This window comes from Cetorhinus maximus, chromosome 14 (genome assembly GCF_964194155.1).
Source record: "Cetorhinus maximus chromosome 14, sCetMax3.hap1.1, whole genome shotgun sequence".
NCBI lineage: Eukaryota > Metazoa > Chordata > Chondrichthyes > Lamniformes > Cetorhinidae > Cetorhinus > Cetorhinus maximus.
The window spans coordinates 44996300-45014192 of record NC_135892.1 but is presented as its reverse complement, the minus strand read 5'-3'; the positions used below and the strand labels follow the sequence as shown (position 1 = coordinate 45014192).

Here is a 17893-nt window from a genome sequence, read left to right as displayed (position 1 = left end):
CCTGCAATACAGTCTGCAGAGGGTGTCACGCATTGTTGTTGTCAGCTGCGTCCTTTACAACCTGGTGTTCCAATGGGGATTCGAGCTGGCTGAGCTGGAGATGGAGGAGCTGCGCATTTCCGATGAGGCTGAGGAGTTCCTTTGAGGCGAGGATGACAGGGATGAGTTCCTTGTACTGGCTAGACGAGTCATGCGCACTCGGGAGGCCTTCATAGCTGCTAGATTTGTGGAGGATGATGATGACGTGCAGCAAGGTGGTCCCACAGTTCCTCACATGCATTTGTGAATGTTTGACTCCAGTCTGGCTTATGGCAGTGCGAATACCCTCTGTGATAATGCTCCTGTCATGGAGACACAGTGGAGGCCCTAATAGTCGCTTGATTGCAGGAGGATGATGACGACATGCAATGAGGACACTCCATAAATCTTCACTCAGCCTCTGAGAGTGTCTGACTCTTGTCTGGCTGAGGGCAGCTCGCTTGCGCTCCGTGATCAGGGTCATATCATAGAGATGCAGCCATGAAATTTTAGAAGCATCTGATGCTTTGTCCTGAGAAAGAGCACACATCACTCACGGCATGGTTGCCTAATGGGTGTTGCATTGCTAGATCCTCACTTGGTAGAGAAGCGTCGACTTCACCATCAACACAGGACACAAGTCCAAATTCTCGCCGGCCAGCTGGATGGCTCTGTTTTCAAAGTCCACGAGGACCTTGCGGCACTGGGTGGCTGTCCCCTTTTGCTGACCACCACTGCCACCGCCTCCCAAGCGGGATTAGTGCTGTTGCTGTCCATCCTGTGGCCAGAGCAGGGGTAGAGTATCCACAAACCACTTGAGAGACACGTCGCTGAACCTGGGGGCTGCAGTCGTCTTCAGTTTCAGGCCATGTCTATTGTGAAGCAGTGGTGAGCTGGAAGCACTGATATGTGTGCTTGCGGCTGAACTTTAAACATGGCACCCAGCGTGATGCAGCAGTAGGGTGATGGTGGGCGGGCTCTCACCCACCTGCCATGGAAACGGTGTGTTTCTCAGGAGTGCATAAATAATGAGATGGGTTCAGAACGATACGGCGGGAAAACTGCCATCGTGGCTGGTGGGTAAAATATCGTTTTACCCGTCTGTTACCACACTTAGTGCAAATTTGGGAAAATTCTGCCCACTGTTTCACCGACAGTAAATTCTTGCTCTCGACTATGCAAGTCAGGAGTCACTTTTTGATTCCCTGTTCTCTATCTTCCCCTCCAAATTGGGAAATACCAGGCTTAATCTCCTATGAAGGTGGCGCTTCGTAAATAATTCTGAAGGTGTTGAACCTGTAGTAATGTGGGGGGTTGTTCTATAGTGAAATAAGAAACATAAAAGTTTAGTCTCTGATGACCCTCCCGATAATTTTTCTGTCTCAACTTTATAAGTTTGTGCTGCCCTCATGGCCAATCCGTTAGACAATGGATGATACGGTGTTTGATACCATGTAGGCTCACAAATCTTTGAAATTCAGAACTAGTAAATGCAAGTACCATTGTCTGAGACAATGACTTCTGGCAATCCATGTATAGAAAACTTTGGCGTAACCTTTCTGTATTCGCATTTGATGTTGGCAGTCTAACTTCATTTGAAGCAAGCTCTCCATTGTCCTCTGGAAAATCGTGCAGGCCGAAGAAACACCGAAAGGCAGGCATGTGTATTGATACAACCCTTTGTGTGTGTTTATGGTTAAAAATCCTCTAGATGTATCATCCAGTTCCAGCTGCTGATATGCATGACTCATATCTAATTTAGTGTACATTCTCCCTCCCTCTAATTTGGCATACAGATCATCGATCCTGGGGATAGGGTACTTGTCCAACTTGGCAGCCTTGTTTACTGTTAACTTATAACCCCCACAGATATGGATGGTCTGATCCAGTGTCAAGACAGGGAACATGTGTGCTGCCCATTTCAAAAATTGAACTGTCTGAATAATACCCAGCTTCTCTAAACAGTTTAGTTTGGTGTCAACCATCTCTCTTCGGGCATCAGGCACAAGCCTGGTTTTAAAAAAAAGAGGTGTTGCTTCAGTGTCAACATAGATCTTAGCCTGCAGTCCCTTCATTTTCCCCAGTTCCTCTCGAAAGGCCTTGTCATATTTCTTTAGCAGCTTTTCTCTGCCAGTCCTCCAACTCTCAGCTGGGAAATTTCAGACCAATTTAGTTTAATTTCTAATCACGACCTAGAAGGCTTGGTCCTTCACCTTCCACTACAATCACAGGGAGGTGTGCTGTCTGGTGCTTGTAATAAACAGGCACAGTGGTAATACCTTTCACTTGTATGTCTTCATCAGTATACATTTTCAATTTGGTTGAAGTCTGCTCCATATTTAATTGTTGAGTACCCTTGTTTAAATATTGGAATGTGTGCTTCCCCACTACAGTGGCTGATGCACCGGCCTCACTTTCATAAGGTTTTCCATTGACCTGCAGAGTAACAGTGATTGGCTCTGTTTTCCCTACTTTCACATTAAATAGAGAATAAACATTGGAATTAGTGGTTTCTGGTTCTTCCACATTATGTACTTTGATCAGTTTAGTTTGCTGCCTGGGAATATGTCTCAATCCTGCTTTATATTGCTTCAGTGTGTGCCCTCTTTTATGACAATAATGGCACTCCACCTCTTTAAAATGGCAAGTTTCAGGGATATGGTTACTTCCACATTGGTAACAAATCATTTTCAGATTTGCTGCTGAGCTGTCTCCCGTATATTTTAAAAAAATTTTGGGTAGTAAGGACTGCTTCCCGCTTCGTGGCTGATTCCTGGTTTTCGCGCCATGCCCAATGGTCTGTTCCTGCCCCAACTGGAAAACGGTGGCATTTTGTACACCCTGTCAGGCCTGTGAATCCTGCTCAGCACCTTGCATCACAAGTGCTATTTCCAATGCTCTTTTAAAATTGATATTTACTTCAGCTAATAACCGTCATTGAATGGCATCATCGTGCACACCGCAGACCAAACAATCCCTTAACATATTGTTTAGGGTCTCCCCAAAGTCACATTGTTCAGTTAGCTGTTTCAATTTTGCTACGCATGTTGCTATGGTTTCCCCTGGGGCTCTTACTCTTGAATTAAATTTGAACCTCTGCATGATTATAGAGGGTTTGGGTTGAAAATGACCCTTTACAAGCTCTACCAATTCGCTGAAGGTTTTCGAATCGGGAGCATTCGGGGCCGTCAAACTACAGATTAAATTATAAGTTTAACTCCCACAATCCTGCCAAAAAAGTGGCATACCTGGTGAGTATATTTTTCCTTCCTTCTGTGTAAAACAAGATACTCACATTCACTGGGCGAGGGACAGCACCGGAACCAATTTATCCTCCTCACCAGTTGTTCTGGACTTGATTTTCCAGACAGGTTGCTCATCAGAAAAAGTGAACTTTATTTACAGGGCTTCAACAGCAGTTACATGCTTCCATCTAGAACCACAGCTAAACACAAACTTCACCCCTAAGGTTCCCCACGCTTTGGACTGATTCGTTCACACTGTCACATGATACTACACAGTACGATAAGTCTTAAAACTTCAGTCACTACAGTCTTTAAAGCTACAGTTACTACAGAGGTTGAGTTGTTTAAACATTTATTTTAAAAAATTCCACAGTAGGAATTGCAGCAAAACAGTGAGTCATCTTTGAACCTTTTCCCTTGCTCTACTGTTCCCTTCCTGCTTCAAGTTAGTTTTAGCTCACTGATGAGAAATGGACACTTGTGTGAGGTACTGGAGTGTTGTGGCACCCAAGGAACTGTATCCAGACATGAGTCAGTCTTTAGGAGAGGAGGAAGGAAATTGGAAGAGGAGTGGAAAGCAGTAGAAGGTTAAAACCTAGAAACAACCCTTACTTTAAAAAAAAAGGTTCCCCTGTCAATCATACAGGGATTAAAGCTGTTGGTGCAATTTATTTTGCAGCCTGCGACAATGAATCTATGGTTTGAAATCTCAGCAATCTGTCATTCTCCACATGAGGGCCAGTAGTATGTCTAGAGCTACTCGGTTTCAGTTCAAGTTCTCTATATCCTGTTGTTCATCAACTGTCACAAGTTCTGCCTTGACCTATCTGTTGAAGCTCTGTCGCTGATAGATCGTGTCCATTAGTGAAATCATCAGCATTACAAATTAAATTGGAACAAACAGAGTGACCTTTCATGTGATCAACAATCCAAATCAATTAATCATTCTGTGATGTTTCTCAGTGAGATACTGTATATAATTTTATACACTATGGTTCAGGAAAAGTTGAAAGAATAGGATTTGAAGAGCTATTCATTGTTAATTCTCGTGCAGTGCCAAGTCAGTTTTGCTGCAGTACAAGTTATTGATTTGTTACAGTGTTAAGTGTGTTTTCAAATGGTGAGCTTGAAATAGTTCAAGCTGAGCTTGAACTAGTCTGAGCTCCTTATGTTAGATTGGGATATTCATTAACTTGTGGACAAGGGCAGTGTCTTACTTCAGGATTATGCTCATGACTCCTTGAAGGCTAAAGTATATAAGAACTTCAGAGAAACTAAAGTTAGCACTGTGAACACTGATGGAAAATCTCAGATCAAACATTTGCCCACGCACCAATTGCATCCCTGGCAAGTTGCCTCACACCAAAAACGTAATCATGTTTATAATAGCCACCAGCTGCATGCATGCGTGTAGGTCATGGGATGGCCTGTTAAGCTCAGTTCACTGTACTTTCATTTTTAATTCACATCACAGCTGTTCTTCAGTTATAAATAAAGCAACCAAATTGAATCTACAAGAGGATATGTTTGTAGCTGATCACCTATCACGTCATTTGGAAGGAATGATTTCACACCAGAAAGGATAGGCGTGTGGAGTAAAAACAGCAGATGCCAAAACATTTAGAAGTTGAAATAAACTCTGGTAACTTGATCTACCATTATATACATTTTAATGACTGGGAAGAATTATCTTGTCAGCATTTATTGAGCAGTGATGACACACTGATGGTTGGATGATGCCATGAACAGTACATAGGTAAAGCTAAATAAACTGGAAAGAAGAGATGGGAAAGGAAATGTAAATTGCACATTGCGTTTAGGACTGCTGTCTTTCTTCGTACATGAGAAACAAGAGAGGAATCAATGTTTGATCTATTAATGGGAAATAAGCAAAGGCAGATAAGGGAATTAAGTGTAGAGTAACATCTGGGCAAAAGCAGTCATAATTTCATAAGTTTTAAAAAATAAAGACTTAGCAAAACAAAGACTAAGGTAATTGGAAAACACTCTCATTTTGAAGGGTTGAGGAACAACAAGGGATTTTTTGAAACACAGAATAGCTGTGCAAAATATTTAAGTGTGCTCAATAGAAATTAAGAGAAATATATTCTACTAAAATACAAGAACAAACTAGTCAAAAATGAAATGCCAGGTAAAGAGATAACATCAAAATTGAAACTGAAGGAAAATGCATATGCTAAGTACACAGACAATAAAGGGGGATGACAAACAGAAATAAAAATGTTTCAGAAAATAGTTTTAAAATTAGGAAAGTAAAGAAGAATTAAGAAAGTAGGTTATCAAAGAATGTAAAAAATAAATTGTAAAATATTCTATCAACACACACAATTTAAAAAAAAATACCAGGACAGGGCCATTAAGGAATGCAATTGAATAGCAATTTTGCCAGGGAGACTAACAACGTGCAGAAGACATTAGAAGAAAAGGTAATAGAACTCCTGGGGCTGGATTTTATGTGCTGCCCCCCCAATGGGTCTATTTCCAATGGTTGGGGGCGCACATAAAATCTGAGGGGTGCACAGTTCACCACCTTCATGCCCAGCCCCTAGCTAGCCCCCATAATATGGGAGGGGGCAGGCTCCGAAATTGATAGCTCGCACACCATATTTAAATAATCAATTAAAGATCAATTGAGCTTGTTACAAGGCCAATTGACTGGGATACTCTTTCGAGTTATATTGCACTGCACATGCAATAACAAAGTTGTTGTGGGCAGGAGACTCTTTCGAGTTATCAACAGTCACAGACTGCAACTCTTTCGAGTACAATCACAGTTCTTGGTTTCCGGGAGTGGGACATGAACCCACAACCCTCTGATTCAAAGGCGAGGGTGCTATGAACTGAGCCACAGCTGACACCTCGTCGTGGGCAGGAGTGGGAAGGCCATATTTTGAGGCTAAATTGAAAAAAGAGGGGAAGGAAGGGGGAAGCGCATCGGGGCAAACCCCAAGATATCACCACCCCTCGTGGACTTCATTGCTCACTGCCTGCCATCCAAAACCCAGCTCCCCAACTCCTTTCTCCCCCCTCCCTGGGCCCTTGGATCCCTCCCTGTCCTAAAAGCCTGAGAATTAACTGTCTGCGGCAGCCATTGTTGTTCTTCCTGCTCCTCCTTGCAGTCTCGGCAGTGCCCACTACTGAGCTGTAGTGCTGCCGGGACTGCTAGAGCTGTTGGCCAATCATATTGTTTGGCAGCTCTTGAAGATGAGACTTCCTGCCCACTGAGGGGCGGAAGTCCCACTGAGAGCTTGTTTAACCTGCTGGCAACGCATTGTGGCTGCGGGTCAGGCTTCTTTCGGGTGTGCCTGCTGCTGTTCAAGTTTCCTTCTGGGGAGGGGGCAGGGTGGTGGGGTGAGCCATCTATCTCCCCGCCCCCCCAATAAATTCCAGGCCTGGATTGATTGCATCTGTGTATGGTAAAATAATTTAGGGAAGGTATAGCACAGGCAGTATTACATATATAAAATAAATTAGCAAAATTAGCTATTTAGACAGGAAAATGGTGTTCCACAAGGTTTGGCACTGGGACCACAGTTCAAAATTTGCATTAGTGATTTAGACTCTGGGATCAGATGACACTGATTTGGGTGAGTATATTTAATAATGAGGAAGAACGTGTAAAAATATCAGAAGATATTAATTAAATTGCAAACTGGGCATGTAATTGGTAAATGACTTTAAATGCCATGTGGTGAATTTTGGTCTGGAGAATAAGGAGGCTACATACTGCTTCAATAATGAGCCCAAATGGGGTAGGGAAGCAAAAAGATCAGGGCTACAGATACACAAACCACTAAAAGTGGTGTCATGGGTTAATAAGGTCTTGTATTTTAAAAAAGGAAAAATTGAGAACTAGGGTTGAGTTCCACTGGAGTTACAATTGTAAAGCAGTGAGGTTGATGTTAAACTTGTATGGACCCTTGGTTAGACCACATTTGGAGTACTGTGCACAGATCTGATCTGTATATTATAAAGAGGATGTAGAGGCACTGGAGAAGGTATAAAACAGATTCACAAAGATTATACTAGAGCTGAGAGGGTATACTTACCACAAAAGGTTGAACATTCTTCAGCTCTGTTCTCTAGAAAGGGAAAGGCTGAGGGGTGACCTGGGGCAGAACTTTACATCCGCGGGAGGGCACGCGCCCAACCCAATGGGGCATAAAATCGTGCGAGATGATGTCGGACAAGCATCCCAATGTCATCGTGCACTCGCAAGATATTTCGCTCGGTGAGCGCGTGCAAGAGACTGAAACCCGCCCGCCGGCAATTAAGCAGGCAGTTAAACCCATTAATGGCGCAATTGTCTGCAATTTTTCGTGGCCCATCCAACCTTACGGTTGGCAGATGGGTGTATCGGCCAAGCGGCCTTTACATTTTTCATCAAACCTCATCCAAGGGTGGGATGAAATCTCAGTTAGGAAATAAAATTAAAATAAATATCGGGGGTCAAAATTTTTCAGGTGCTTGATTGTAATGCGTGGACATTTTTTTGCAGCTTTTTATAGCTTTCTTGCATTATTTGCAGGTCTGCAGCTCCCTGAGGCAGCTGCCTGCCTTCAGGGAGCCCTCTCGCAGTGCCCACCTGCACCTGCGATGACGTTATTGCCCGCCCTCTTCCAACCCCGGCAGCGCTGAGCATTTCAGCACGTGTTTCATGCTGGCAGTTGGGGGTCCATTTCCCAGCTGCTCCCAGGCCCAATGATCGCACATGCCTAACTGATTGCAATTTTCCAGATCATGGAAGTGTCTGATAGGGTAGACAGAGAGAAAATGTTTCTACTTGCAAAGCTAGAGGCAATAAACAGTGTTCCCGTTAATATTTTTTGTTGTGCATGACCTATTCGTCTAATTCCATGCACTGTTTAAATTTCATGCACACGCAATTATTTAAAGAAGCCAATTTGTGCTCGACCTCTGTGGGGATTTCTGGGTTGCTGTACTGCTATGCAGCTTAGAGGGATCATTGGCCATAAATATATAATGCTCACTAATAAATCCAACTGTGAATTCAGGAGGAACCTCTTTTTGCAGAATGATAATGCATGAGAACAAGGCGCAGTTGAGGCCCCTCAGGTAGATGCTTTGAAGGGGAAGCTGATGAAGGACCAAGAAAAAAAAGAAAACAGATGGGAGGAGGCTTAAGTGAAACATAAATTCTGGCACACACCAGATGGCCTGAATAGCCTGTTTAATTCCTGTGGACTCTATGTAAAGATTCCTATGTGAGTCAAGCTAGATTGGCCTTCTTAAATTTCAGTGATTCAAGTGACAGTAAAACACTTGTATCATTGTGAAATGAAGTCAACACCAAACCCTTTTTGATATTACCTTATTATCTTTCCCATTCTCTTTTTTGTCTTTTTTTTAACTCTTTCTCCTTGAACTCCCATGTTTGAATCTCTCCAATCCGGTTTCTACCCCAGCCACTGTACCAAAACGACTCTCACCCAAGTCACAAAAGACATCCTATGTGACTGTGACAAAGGTAAACTATCCTTCCCAATCTTCCCAACCAGTCTGCACCCTTTGACTGGGTTGATCGCACTATTTTTCTCTAATACTTATTCACTGTCATCCAACTGAGTGGGACTGCACTCGCTTGGTTCCATTCCTATCTATCTAATAATAACCAGAGAATTACCTGCAATGACTTTTCTGCCTGCCAACAGACTTGCTTCTAGCATTCCCCAAAGATCTATCTTTGCCCTCCACCCTTATTTCTCATCTACATGCTGCCTCTGGGACATCATTCAGAAACATGTAAGTTTCCACATGTATGTTGTTAACACCAAGCTCTACCTCACCATCACCTCTCTCAATCCTTCCACAATCTGTCAGACTGCTGTCCGACATCCAGTTCTGGATTAGCACATATTTCTTACAATTAAATATTAGGAAGACTGAAACCAGTGTCTTCAGTCACCAGCACAAACTCCGTTCCCTAACTACCAACTTCATCCCTCTCACTGACAAATGCTGAGGCTCAACCAGGTTGTTCACTATCTTGGTGTCATATTTGATCCCGTGATGAGCTTCTGATCACATATCGATGCAATCAGTATGACCGTCTATTTCCTCCTCTGTGACATTATCTAACTCCCCCACTGCCTCCCCTGCCCCCCACCTCTCAGCTCATCGACTGTTGAAACCTTCATTCTTGCCTTTGTTGCCTCTAGACATGCCTGTTCCATTTTGGCCACCCTCCCACAAAATGCTCACCCTTGTTCTCAAATTGCTCCTTGGCCTTGCCATGTCTGTAATCTCCTCCAGCCCCACAACTGCCCGAGATATCTGTGTTCACCTAATTCTGATCTCTTGAATCATAGTCATCATGGCACAGAAAGAGGCCATTTGGTCCATCAATACATCCATTCCATTCCAATTTTAATTGCTCCACTATTGATGGCAATGCCTTCAGCTGCCTAGACCCTAAGCTCTGGAATCCCCCCCGTAAGCCTCTTCTCCTTTCTACCTCACTTTCCTTCTTTTAAGATACTCCTTAAAACCCAATCTTTAGTTAAACTTTTAATCATCTGCCCAATACCTCTTGATGTAGCTTGGCATATCTTGTAGTGCGTCATATCTTTTATAATGCCCCAGTGAACAGCTTGGAATGTCTTGTCACATTAAAAGCACTATATAAATGCAAGTTATTGTTTCTCTCTCCCTGCTTTTCTCACCACTTTTGCGTCCCTCCACCACGTTGTGACTGCCAGTTTAAGTTCCTGTTTTTGTTGTCCAATGAGAGAAACAGGAAAAAATAAATGCAAGTTGCTCTTTATTTCCCCCCCACAGGAATAACGTATTTTCTGGATTTGGGATCCCCTGAGAGCTGTCTCCAGCAACTCGGATGATCAGTAACATAAATTTCCCACCTCAAAGTCACGAGATCAAGCCTCCAGAAATGCTTCCAACCAAAGTTGACAACCCCATGCTCCAGTGGGAGGGCATGAGATTGTGTTTTTCCAAATGAGGGAGAATTTGGTTGGCTGCATAGAGCTGGAGTAATGTTCTGGGCATTAAAAGACAAAAATGCAAATCATCCTTTCTCAGTCCCTGTTTTAATTAGGATGAACACGATTAGACTGACAAGTAACTATACCAAAGCCCAATCCTTCCAAAATAAATTCTCATATACAATGGAGAAAAGATGAGCTGTCAAAAATTATTTTAATGCAATGCTTTTTGAAGTATGGACTTATTTAAAAATATGACTTAGAAAATAAATTTAATGATTCTGTAGAATGCTGCTGGATATTAAAGCTGTTTGTAATGTAATCAGTCTAGGTTTACAGGTCAAGTCATAGTTGATGATTTGGAAATTAAGCTTTCTGAAACAAAAAAACAGCAGAAAATATGACATTCATGCTTTTGGGCATATTAAACTGTCTGTAAATTGAGACTGTTCTTTCCTCACATATATTCCACATTTTATCTTCCTTGTATCTAACTTGGCCAATTTCATTGAGACAATGCCCCTCTTAGGATTTGGCATCTCACTGAGATCATCTTAAATCCTAAAGTCCTGTTTTTTTTTCTTTACTGCAGTGTTATGGCAATTTCTTTCCAAGTCTTAGAAAATTTGTCTACTTCAGAATTGCTGGAAATTAGGTATCAGCGTCACTAAATTGAAGTTACAGGATAAAGGTTACTGTTCCAATTTTTCTTCATTCTTGCCCCTGGTTTGTGCTCTGAGATTTCTGGAGTTTTCTTGGAAGATGAAGTATGGCTTTTGCCAGCAGTAATCTCAAGCACAAAGGAGTATTTGTGATTGGGTGCTGGAGGCTGTTTCCAGTTTTTCATCTCATTTCCTGATCTACTGTTTGTTGAGGCTGTAACCTGTCCCTAGCTGGAGAGATTCTAAGTCAAGTTGAAGAATTAAGGGAAGGACTCATTTGACATTTTTCATTTTTAATCTTTTCCTTACCACCCTCTTCTCCATTCCCACCACTCCATTCCCCCACTGAGGATGTTTTAGTCCAATCAGGACCTTATCATAAACTGCAACTATTCATCATTTTTCCATTACCATCAAGCCAGGGGACCAACCCTGGTTTAATGAGGAGCATGCCAGGAACAGCATCAGGCCTACCTGAAATGGAGAAACCAGTCTCCTGAACCTACAGCACAGGATTGTAATACGTGCTAAAAAGCAGAAGCAGCATGCTGCAAACAAAGCTAAGTGATCTCACAAACAAACAATGATCAAAGCTCTGCAATCCTGCCACATCCCAATTTTGAATGGTGGTGGACAATCAGCAAAGTGATGGAAGGTGTGTCGACAATGCTATCAAGCAGCACCCACTCAGCAACAATCTGTTCACGAATGTTCAGTTTGGGTTCTGTCAAGGCCACTTGACACCAGACTTCATAAGCCTTGGTCCAAAAGTGGATAATAGAGCTGAATTCCAGAGGTGAGATGAGAGTGACTGCCGTTGACATCGAGGCAGCTTTTGCCTGAGTGTGACACCAAGGAGCACTAGCAAAATTGAAGTTAATGGGAATCATGGGGTGGTGGGGGGGCTGCGGGGGAGCTCTCTACTGGATGGTGTCATCCCTCACACAAAGAATGGTGATTGTGGTTGTTGGAGGCCAATCATCTGAGCCCTAGGACCTCACAGCAGGAGTTCCTCAGGGTAGTGTCCTAGGCCCAACCATCTTCAGCTGCTTCATCAATGACCTTCCCTCTGTCATAAGATCAGAAGTGGGGATGATTGCTGATGATTGCACAGTGTTTAGTATTGTCTGCAACTCCCTAGATACTGAAGCAGCCTGTGCCAGCAAGACCTGGATAACGTTCGGGCTTGGGCTGGTAAGTACAAGTAACATTTGTGTCGCACAAGTGCCAGGCAATGACCATCTCCAACAAGAAGGAATCTAGCTATTTTCCCTTGACATTCAATGGCATTACCATTGCTTAATCTCCCACCATCAACATCTTGGCAACTACTATTTCCAGCAGATCAGAGCTTGGAATTCTGTGGAGAGTGAGTAACCTCCTGACTCCCAAAAGCTTGTCCACTAATTAAAAGGCACAAGTCAGGAATGTGATGGAATATTCTCCCCTTGCCTGGATAAGTGCAGCCCCAATGACACTCGAGAAGCTCAACACCATTCAGGGTCAAGTAGTCCACTTGATTTGCACCCCATCCACTATCGACGCACAGTGGCAGCAGTGCTACTATCTACAAGATGCACTGCAGCAACTCACCAAGACTCCTTCAACAGCACCTTCCAAATCCACAACCTCTACCACCTAGAAGGAAAAATACAGCATGAATGGGAACACCACCACCTGCAAGTCCCCCCCTCCAAGTCACACACTATCCTGACTTGGAGCTATCTCACTATTCCTTCACTGACGCTGGGTCAAAGTCCTGGAACTCCCTCCCTAACAGCATTATGGGTGTACCTACACCACATGGACTGCAGCGGTTCAAGAAGGTGGCTCACTATCACCTTCTCAACAACAATTAGGGATGGATAATAAATGCTGGCCTTGCCAGCGACACATGTCCCATGAAAGAATAAATAAAAGAAAAGAAACTGAACTGGACCAGCCATGTAAGTACTGTGAACATGAGCAGGTCAGAGGCTGGGAAATATGCAGTGAGTAATTCACCACCTGACTACCCAAAACCTGGTCACTCTCCACTTGCCTGGATGTGTACAACTCTGACTGTATTCAAGTAGTTCAACACCATCCTGGACAGAACAACCTGCTTGATCAGCACCACAACCACCACCTTAAACAGTCGCTCCTCCACCTCTGGTGCATAGTGATAGCCTTGTGTACCTTTTACAAGATGCACTGCAGCAATTCATCAAGGTTCCTTCAACAGCACCTTCCAAACACGCAACCTCTACCACCTAGAAGAACACAGGCAGCAAGCACATGGGAACACAATCACCTGATGCTCTCCTTCAAGTCACACATCATTCTTACTATATAATTGCCATTCCTTCCCTGTCGCTGGTCAAAATCCTGGAACTCCTACCCTAACAGTACTATGGGTGTACCTACACTGCAATGGTTCAAGAAGGCAGCTCACCACCACCTTCTCAAGGACAATTAGGGATGGGCAATAAATGCTGCCCTAGCCAGTGACGCTCACATCTCAAGAACAAAGTTTTAAAAATGTTTGGTTTTGAGCACAGCAACTTATGAAAGTCTTGGCCTTGGAGAGAGTAGTACAGACTCACCAGACTGTTACCAGCGCCAGTGATGAAAACAGATTGCACAAACCTGGCTTGTATTCCTTTGGGTTTAGAAAATTGAGGCATAATTGAATTGAGTGATTTAAAATGATAAAATGATTAAATAGGGTATGTATCCAGCACAAGAAGGCATAATCTTAGACTTAGCCCATTTAAGGGTGAAAGAAGAACTTTTTCGCAAAGTTCGCGGAAAATCTAGAATTGTTCCCTCCAAAAGGCTGTGGATGCTGGATCAATTGAAACTCTTAAGATTGTGATCAGTAGATTTTTTTGTTTAGGTAAGGGTGACAAGGGAAATAGAGTTGAGGTACAAATAATCCATGATGTAATTGAATGGTGGAACAGCCTTGAGAGCCTGAATGGCCTATTCCTACTCCTGTGTAAATGGGATATCTGCTGAAGGAAAAGATCTTCAAGTGGAAGAAATTCAGATCTATCTTTCTTATACACTACTCTTGTTGTGAAATCTCTAATGGTCCATCACATTGTCTGCATTTTAAACATTAACTCGTCTTCTCTCATTTCAGGTGCTGACCAGTCTGCTAAGTGTTTCCAGCACTTCCTGTTCATTTTTATTCCCTGTTCCTCTGAAACTTTCTGTTCCTATGTACACACTGCCTGGGGAACACCGCTTGTCACATGCTGTCAGTCAAAAGGATCCCTTTATCCCTAATCTCTGTCTCTTGCTCCCAATCAATTACCGACCCAAGCCATAAGGCTACCTCCATTGCCTTCTTTTGGCTCCTTCTCTAATAGAAACATTATAAAAAATGAGTTGTCTTGTGTTTTGTGTGGTTCCCAACTGTCTAGTAGGTAATAGTTTTGAAGAATACATCTTCTATAACTGACAGTACCTGTACTCCCCATTAAAAAATGCCATAGCAATTTGCATGCAAGTCCTTTGCATTTGTGTATCAATCTGATGGTATGTTGTACTTTCCAGGGGGAAAAGAAAATCTCCACTGGTTGATTAAAGCATTTGACCTACTGTTTCTTTTCTCTCTTCCTTTCCTGTACTTCATGATTTCCTTTCTTCAGCGATCTCTGCTATCTACTACTTCTGAGCTGATTATCTCATTCTCACATTTCAAGTCTGCTGGTGAGTGGAGGGCATGAATGTTTGTGTGATTCAATGGTATACTGACTGCATGAGTGAGAATGCCTACTTAATTACTTTTAGTAAAAGACCAGTATTATAAAGGCAATATGTAAAACTGTGTTGTATTTTTTTTGCACTGAACAAAATATTTGAGACAAAAATCAAATCAAATAAATTTTAAATATATCACTAAACAATTGTAATATGCGTGGTAGCTCCATTTAAAAAGATAAAAATAAACACCACCTCCTCTCACCAATGATCTCCCTGTTGCCTGTACATGGGGGTTACTTGCAATTTTTTTTAAAGAAGGAAACCAGTTTCTCCAATTGCTTTGCTGATTTTGGAGAGGGAGAGACAAATGGTCAGTTTTTCTCTTCAGCTCTACCTCCATGAGATGAAGAGGAGATCTGATTAAACTGCATCTAGCTGTGCATGATGATGGCTGATGAATCATAGGGTTGCTATGACTGGAATGCAAGTGCTTTCATTGACTATAATTGTAAATTTGTAGTCAACTTATGGTACTAACTATTGTATTCCTGTTGAATATTGATGGCTGTATATGTTTATTTTCCTAAAAGATACAGAAAGTATTTTCATTGCAATTATTATATTCATTATCACTCCCACTGTGTTGTCAGGCCTCATATTTGATATTTCCTAAGCATAGATTTTACTTCTCCTGTGGAGATATAATAAAGAAAGACTTGGATGGAGATAGTGTTCTTCATGTTCTCAACACCCCAAAGTGCTTTACAGCCAATGAAGTACTTTTTTGGAATGTTATCGCCTTTGTAATGTAGGAAACATGGCTGTCAACCTGTGCACAGCAAGCTCCCACAAGAAGTGATTTGATAATAACCAGATGTGCTGTTTGATTTATATGATGTTGATTGATTTCCAACCTTGAGTAATGGTGAATTATCCTGATCTGCACACTCTGCCAACGAGAGCAGGTTGACCAATTGCCATCTTAGTGGGAATTGTGCAGCAACAAAAATACAAAATCACTCCATACCAGATCATTTTAGGTTCTAACGTTACAAACCTATGATGTATGCAATAATTAACCAATACCTCTGTCCCATGCAGATAAGGCAACTGGATCCAGTTCATCACTGTGTTCGCCTTAGAAAAATGGTGCAAAATAACATGGAATGTTATGTTCCAAACAGATTGGACTACATACAGGAACAGGTAACATTTGACACAATATGTTATATTAAAGAAAGGTTTACCTCCCCACTTGAAGCCACTATTCATACTTCTGTATAGTTCCATGGATGCTGGCATCCTTCAGGCCATTCTATGCATGAACTTCAGCTGTACAAGCATGAAGAGTATTGTAGCCAGAACCAGCACACACTCACCAAACTTCCATTCACACGAGCACTTTGTAGAATAAATAATAGGTACTAATCAGAAAAGATAAAAAACCTTATATCATGTCTTACCTCATTATTGGCATAGCACTGCAAATGGAATTCTACCCAGAGAAGTGTGAGGTAATATATTTGGGGAGGTCAAAAGAAGCAAAGGAATACACAATAAATGAAAGGTTACTGAGAGGCGTGGAGGAAGTGAGGGACCTTGGAGTGAACGTCCACAGATCCTTGAAGGTAGCAGGACAGGTTAATAAGGTGGTTAAGATGGCATTTGGAATCCTTTAATTTATTAGCCGAGGCTTAGAATATTCGAGCAGAGAGGTTATGCTGGAACTATGTAAAATATTAGTCAGACCACAACTTGGGTACTCTGTGCAGTTCTGGTCACCTCATGAAAGGATGTAAATGCATTAGAGAGGGTAGAGAGGAGATTTACAAGGATGTTGCCACTGGACAATTGCAGCTATGAGAAAAGATTAATAGGCTAGAGTTATTCTCCTTGGAACAGAGGAGGCTGAGAGAGATTTGATTGAGATGTACAAAATTATGAGGGACTTGGAGAGTGGATAGGAAGGGCCTATTTACATTAGCAGAGAGGTCAGTGACTAAGGGGCATAGATATAAAGATTAGAGAGGAGATGAGGAAAAGTATTTTCACTCAGAGTTTTGTGGGGGTCTGGAACTCACTGCTTGAAAGGATAGTAGAGGCAGAAACCCTCAACTCATTTAAAAGGTCTCTGGATATGCACCTCAAGTGCTGTAACCTGCAGGGCTACGGACCAATTGCTGGAAAGTGGGATCAGGCTGGGTGGCTCGTTTTTGGCCAGTGCAGACACGATGGGCCAAGTGGCCTCTTCTGTGCCTTAAACTTTCCATGACTCTATGAGAACCAATGAATCTCTATTATGTGGTAGCCACTTATACATAACAGCTCCTACAATCTGTAAATTAGGTGAATAGCTAGTTAATCTCCTCTTGGTGGTGTTGGTCAATACTTTTAAGCAAGTAAATGGTGCATCAGTTTAATCTATCAATCAAATGAAGTCTTGTCCAGTATTGCAACACTCCCTCAGTACTACCATGAAGTGTCAATTGTGTGATCAAGTTCTGGATTGTAGTTTGAACCCACAATCTTCTGACTCAAAAGTAGGAATGTTACCGACTCAGCCGAGCTGGAACTGTGGCTTTTTCTTCCAAATGTGCTGAGGCTAATAGTAACATCTTAATTGCTGATCAGCTGAGATTCGCTAACTTAGGATACACTGTATAACTAAGTATAACTGGAACTTTTTGCTCTATATGGTTCAACACTATATGGGTTAGTTTTTACTCACTAGGTCATCAAGGGATTTGCTGACTATTACTTTATCATATGTAACATCTTGCATTTTCAAACACCAGTTTAGATCACTTCAGTTAGTTTCCATCCTCCCTGTAGCACTATGATAGCCTCTTCATAGTCACCAATTATATCCTCTATGTTTGAAATATATTATTCCTCTTAACCTCCTTAACTTCACTGCATATCTTTAATACAAGGCAACCATGCTATCTTCCTTCACTACCTCATGGTGTTTTCCTTGCAAGATCCATTCCATTTCTGTCCAAATGCAGCCAGTGTATCTTGAGCACCGACTTCTCCTGCCCTTGCCTGGTCACCTTCCGGAAGGATCCATCCATTAATTCCTGTTCTCAATTGACATGCTGTCCATTGATGTGTCATCCATTGCTACAGGGTCAGCTGAAGGCTCTCATCACACACTCCATAGCTGCTTTCTCCAGATGAACTAAATTGCATGCAACTTCTGGATTATTTGTCACAGAGCTGAACTTTCAAGCCTTGTATTCACTTTCAACATTGTGTGTTTCCACCCTCATCTCACCCCATTGTCACTGAAATC

At 42.3% G+C, this 17893-nt stretch overlaps 1 protein-coding gene across 3 annotated transcripts in view; it reads left to right on the top strand.

Moving 5' to 3' along the window:
• Nucleotides 1-17893, top strand: part of tiam2a (TIAM Rac1 associated GEF 2a) — a 384705-nt gene that overhangs the window by 235770 nt on the left and 131042 nt on the right. Inside the window, exons 1-2 of one of the 3 annotated variants that reach the window (XM_078556862.1) lie at nt 3563-3655; nt 15700-15804. In XM_078556862.1, coding sequence (XP_078412988.1) covers nt 15745-15804 — 60 coding nt within the window. In that variant the 5' untranslated portion in view covers nt 3563-3655; nt 15700-15744. Of the gene's footprint in view, nt 1-3562; nt 3656-14542; nt 14605-15699; nt 15805-17893 lie in introns of those variants that run through there. The other 2 variants (XM_078556861.1, XM_078556860.1) reach the window with 2 other exon arrangements.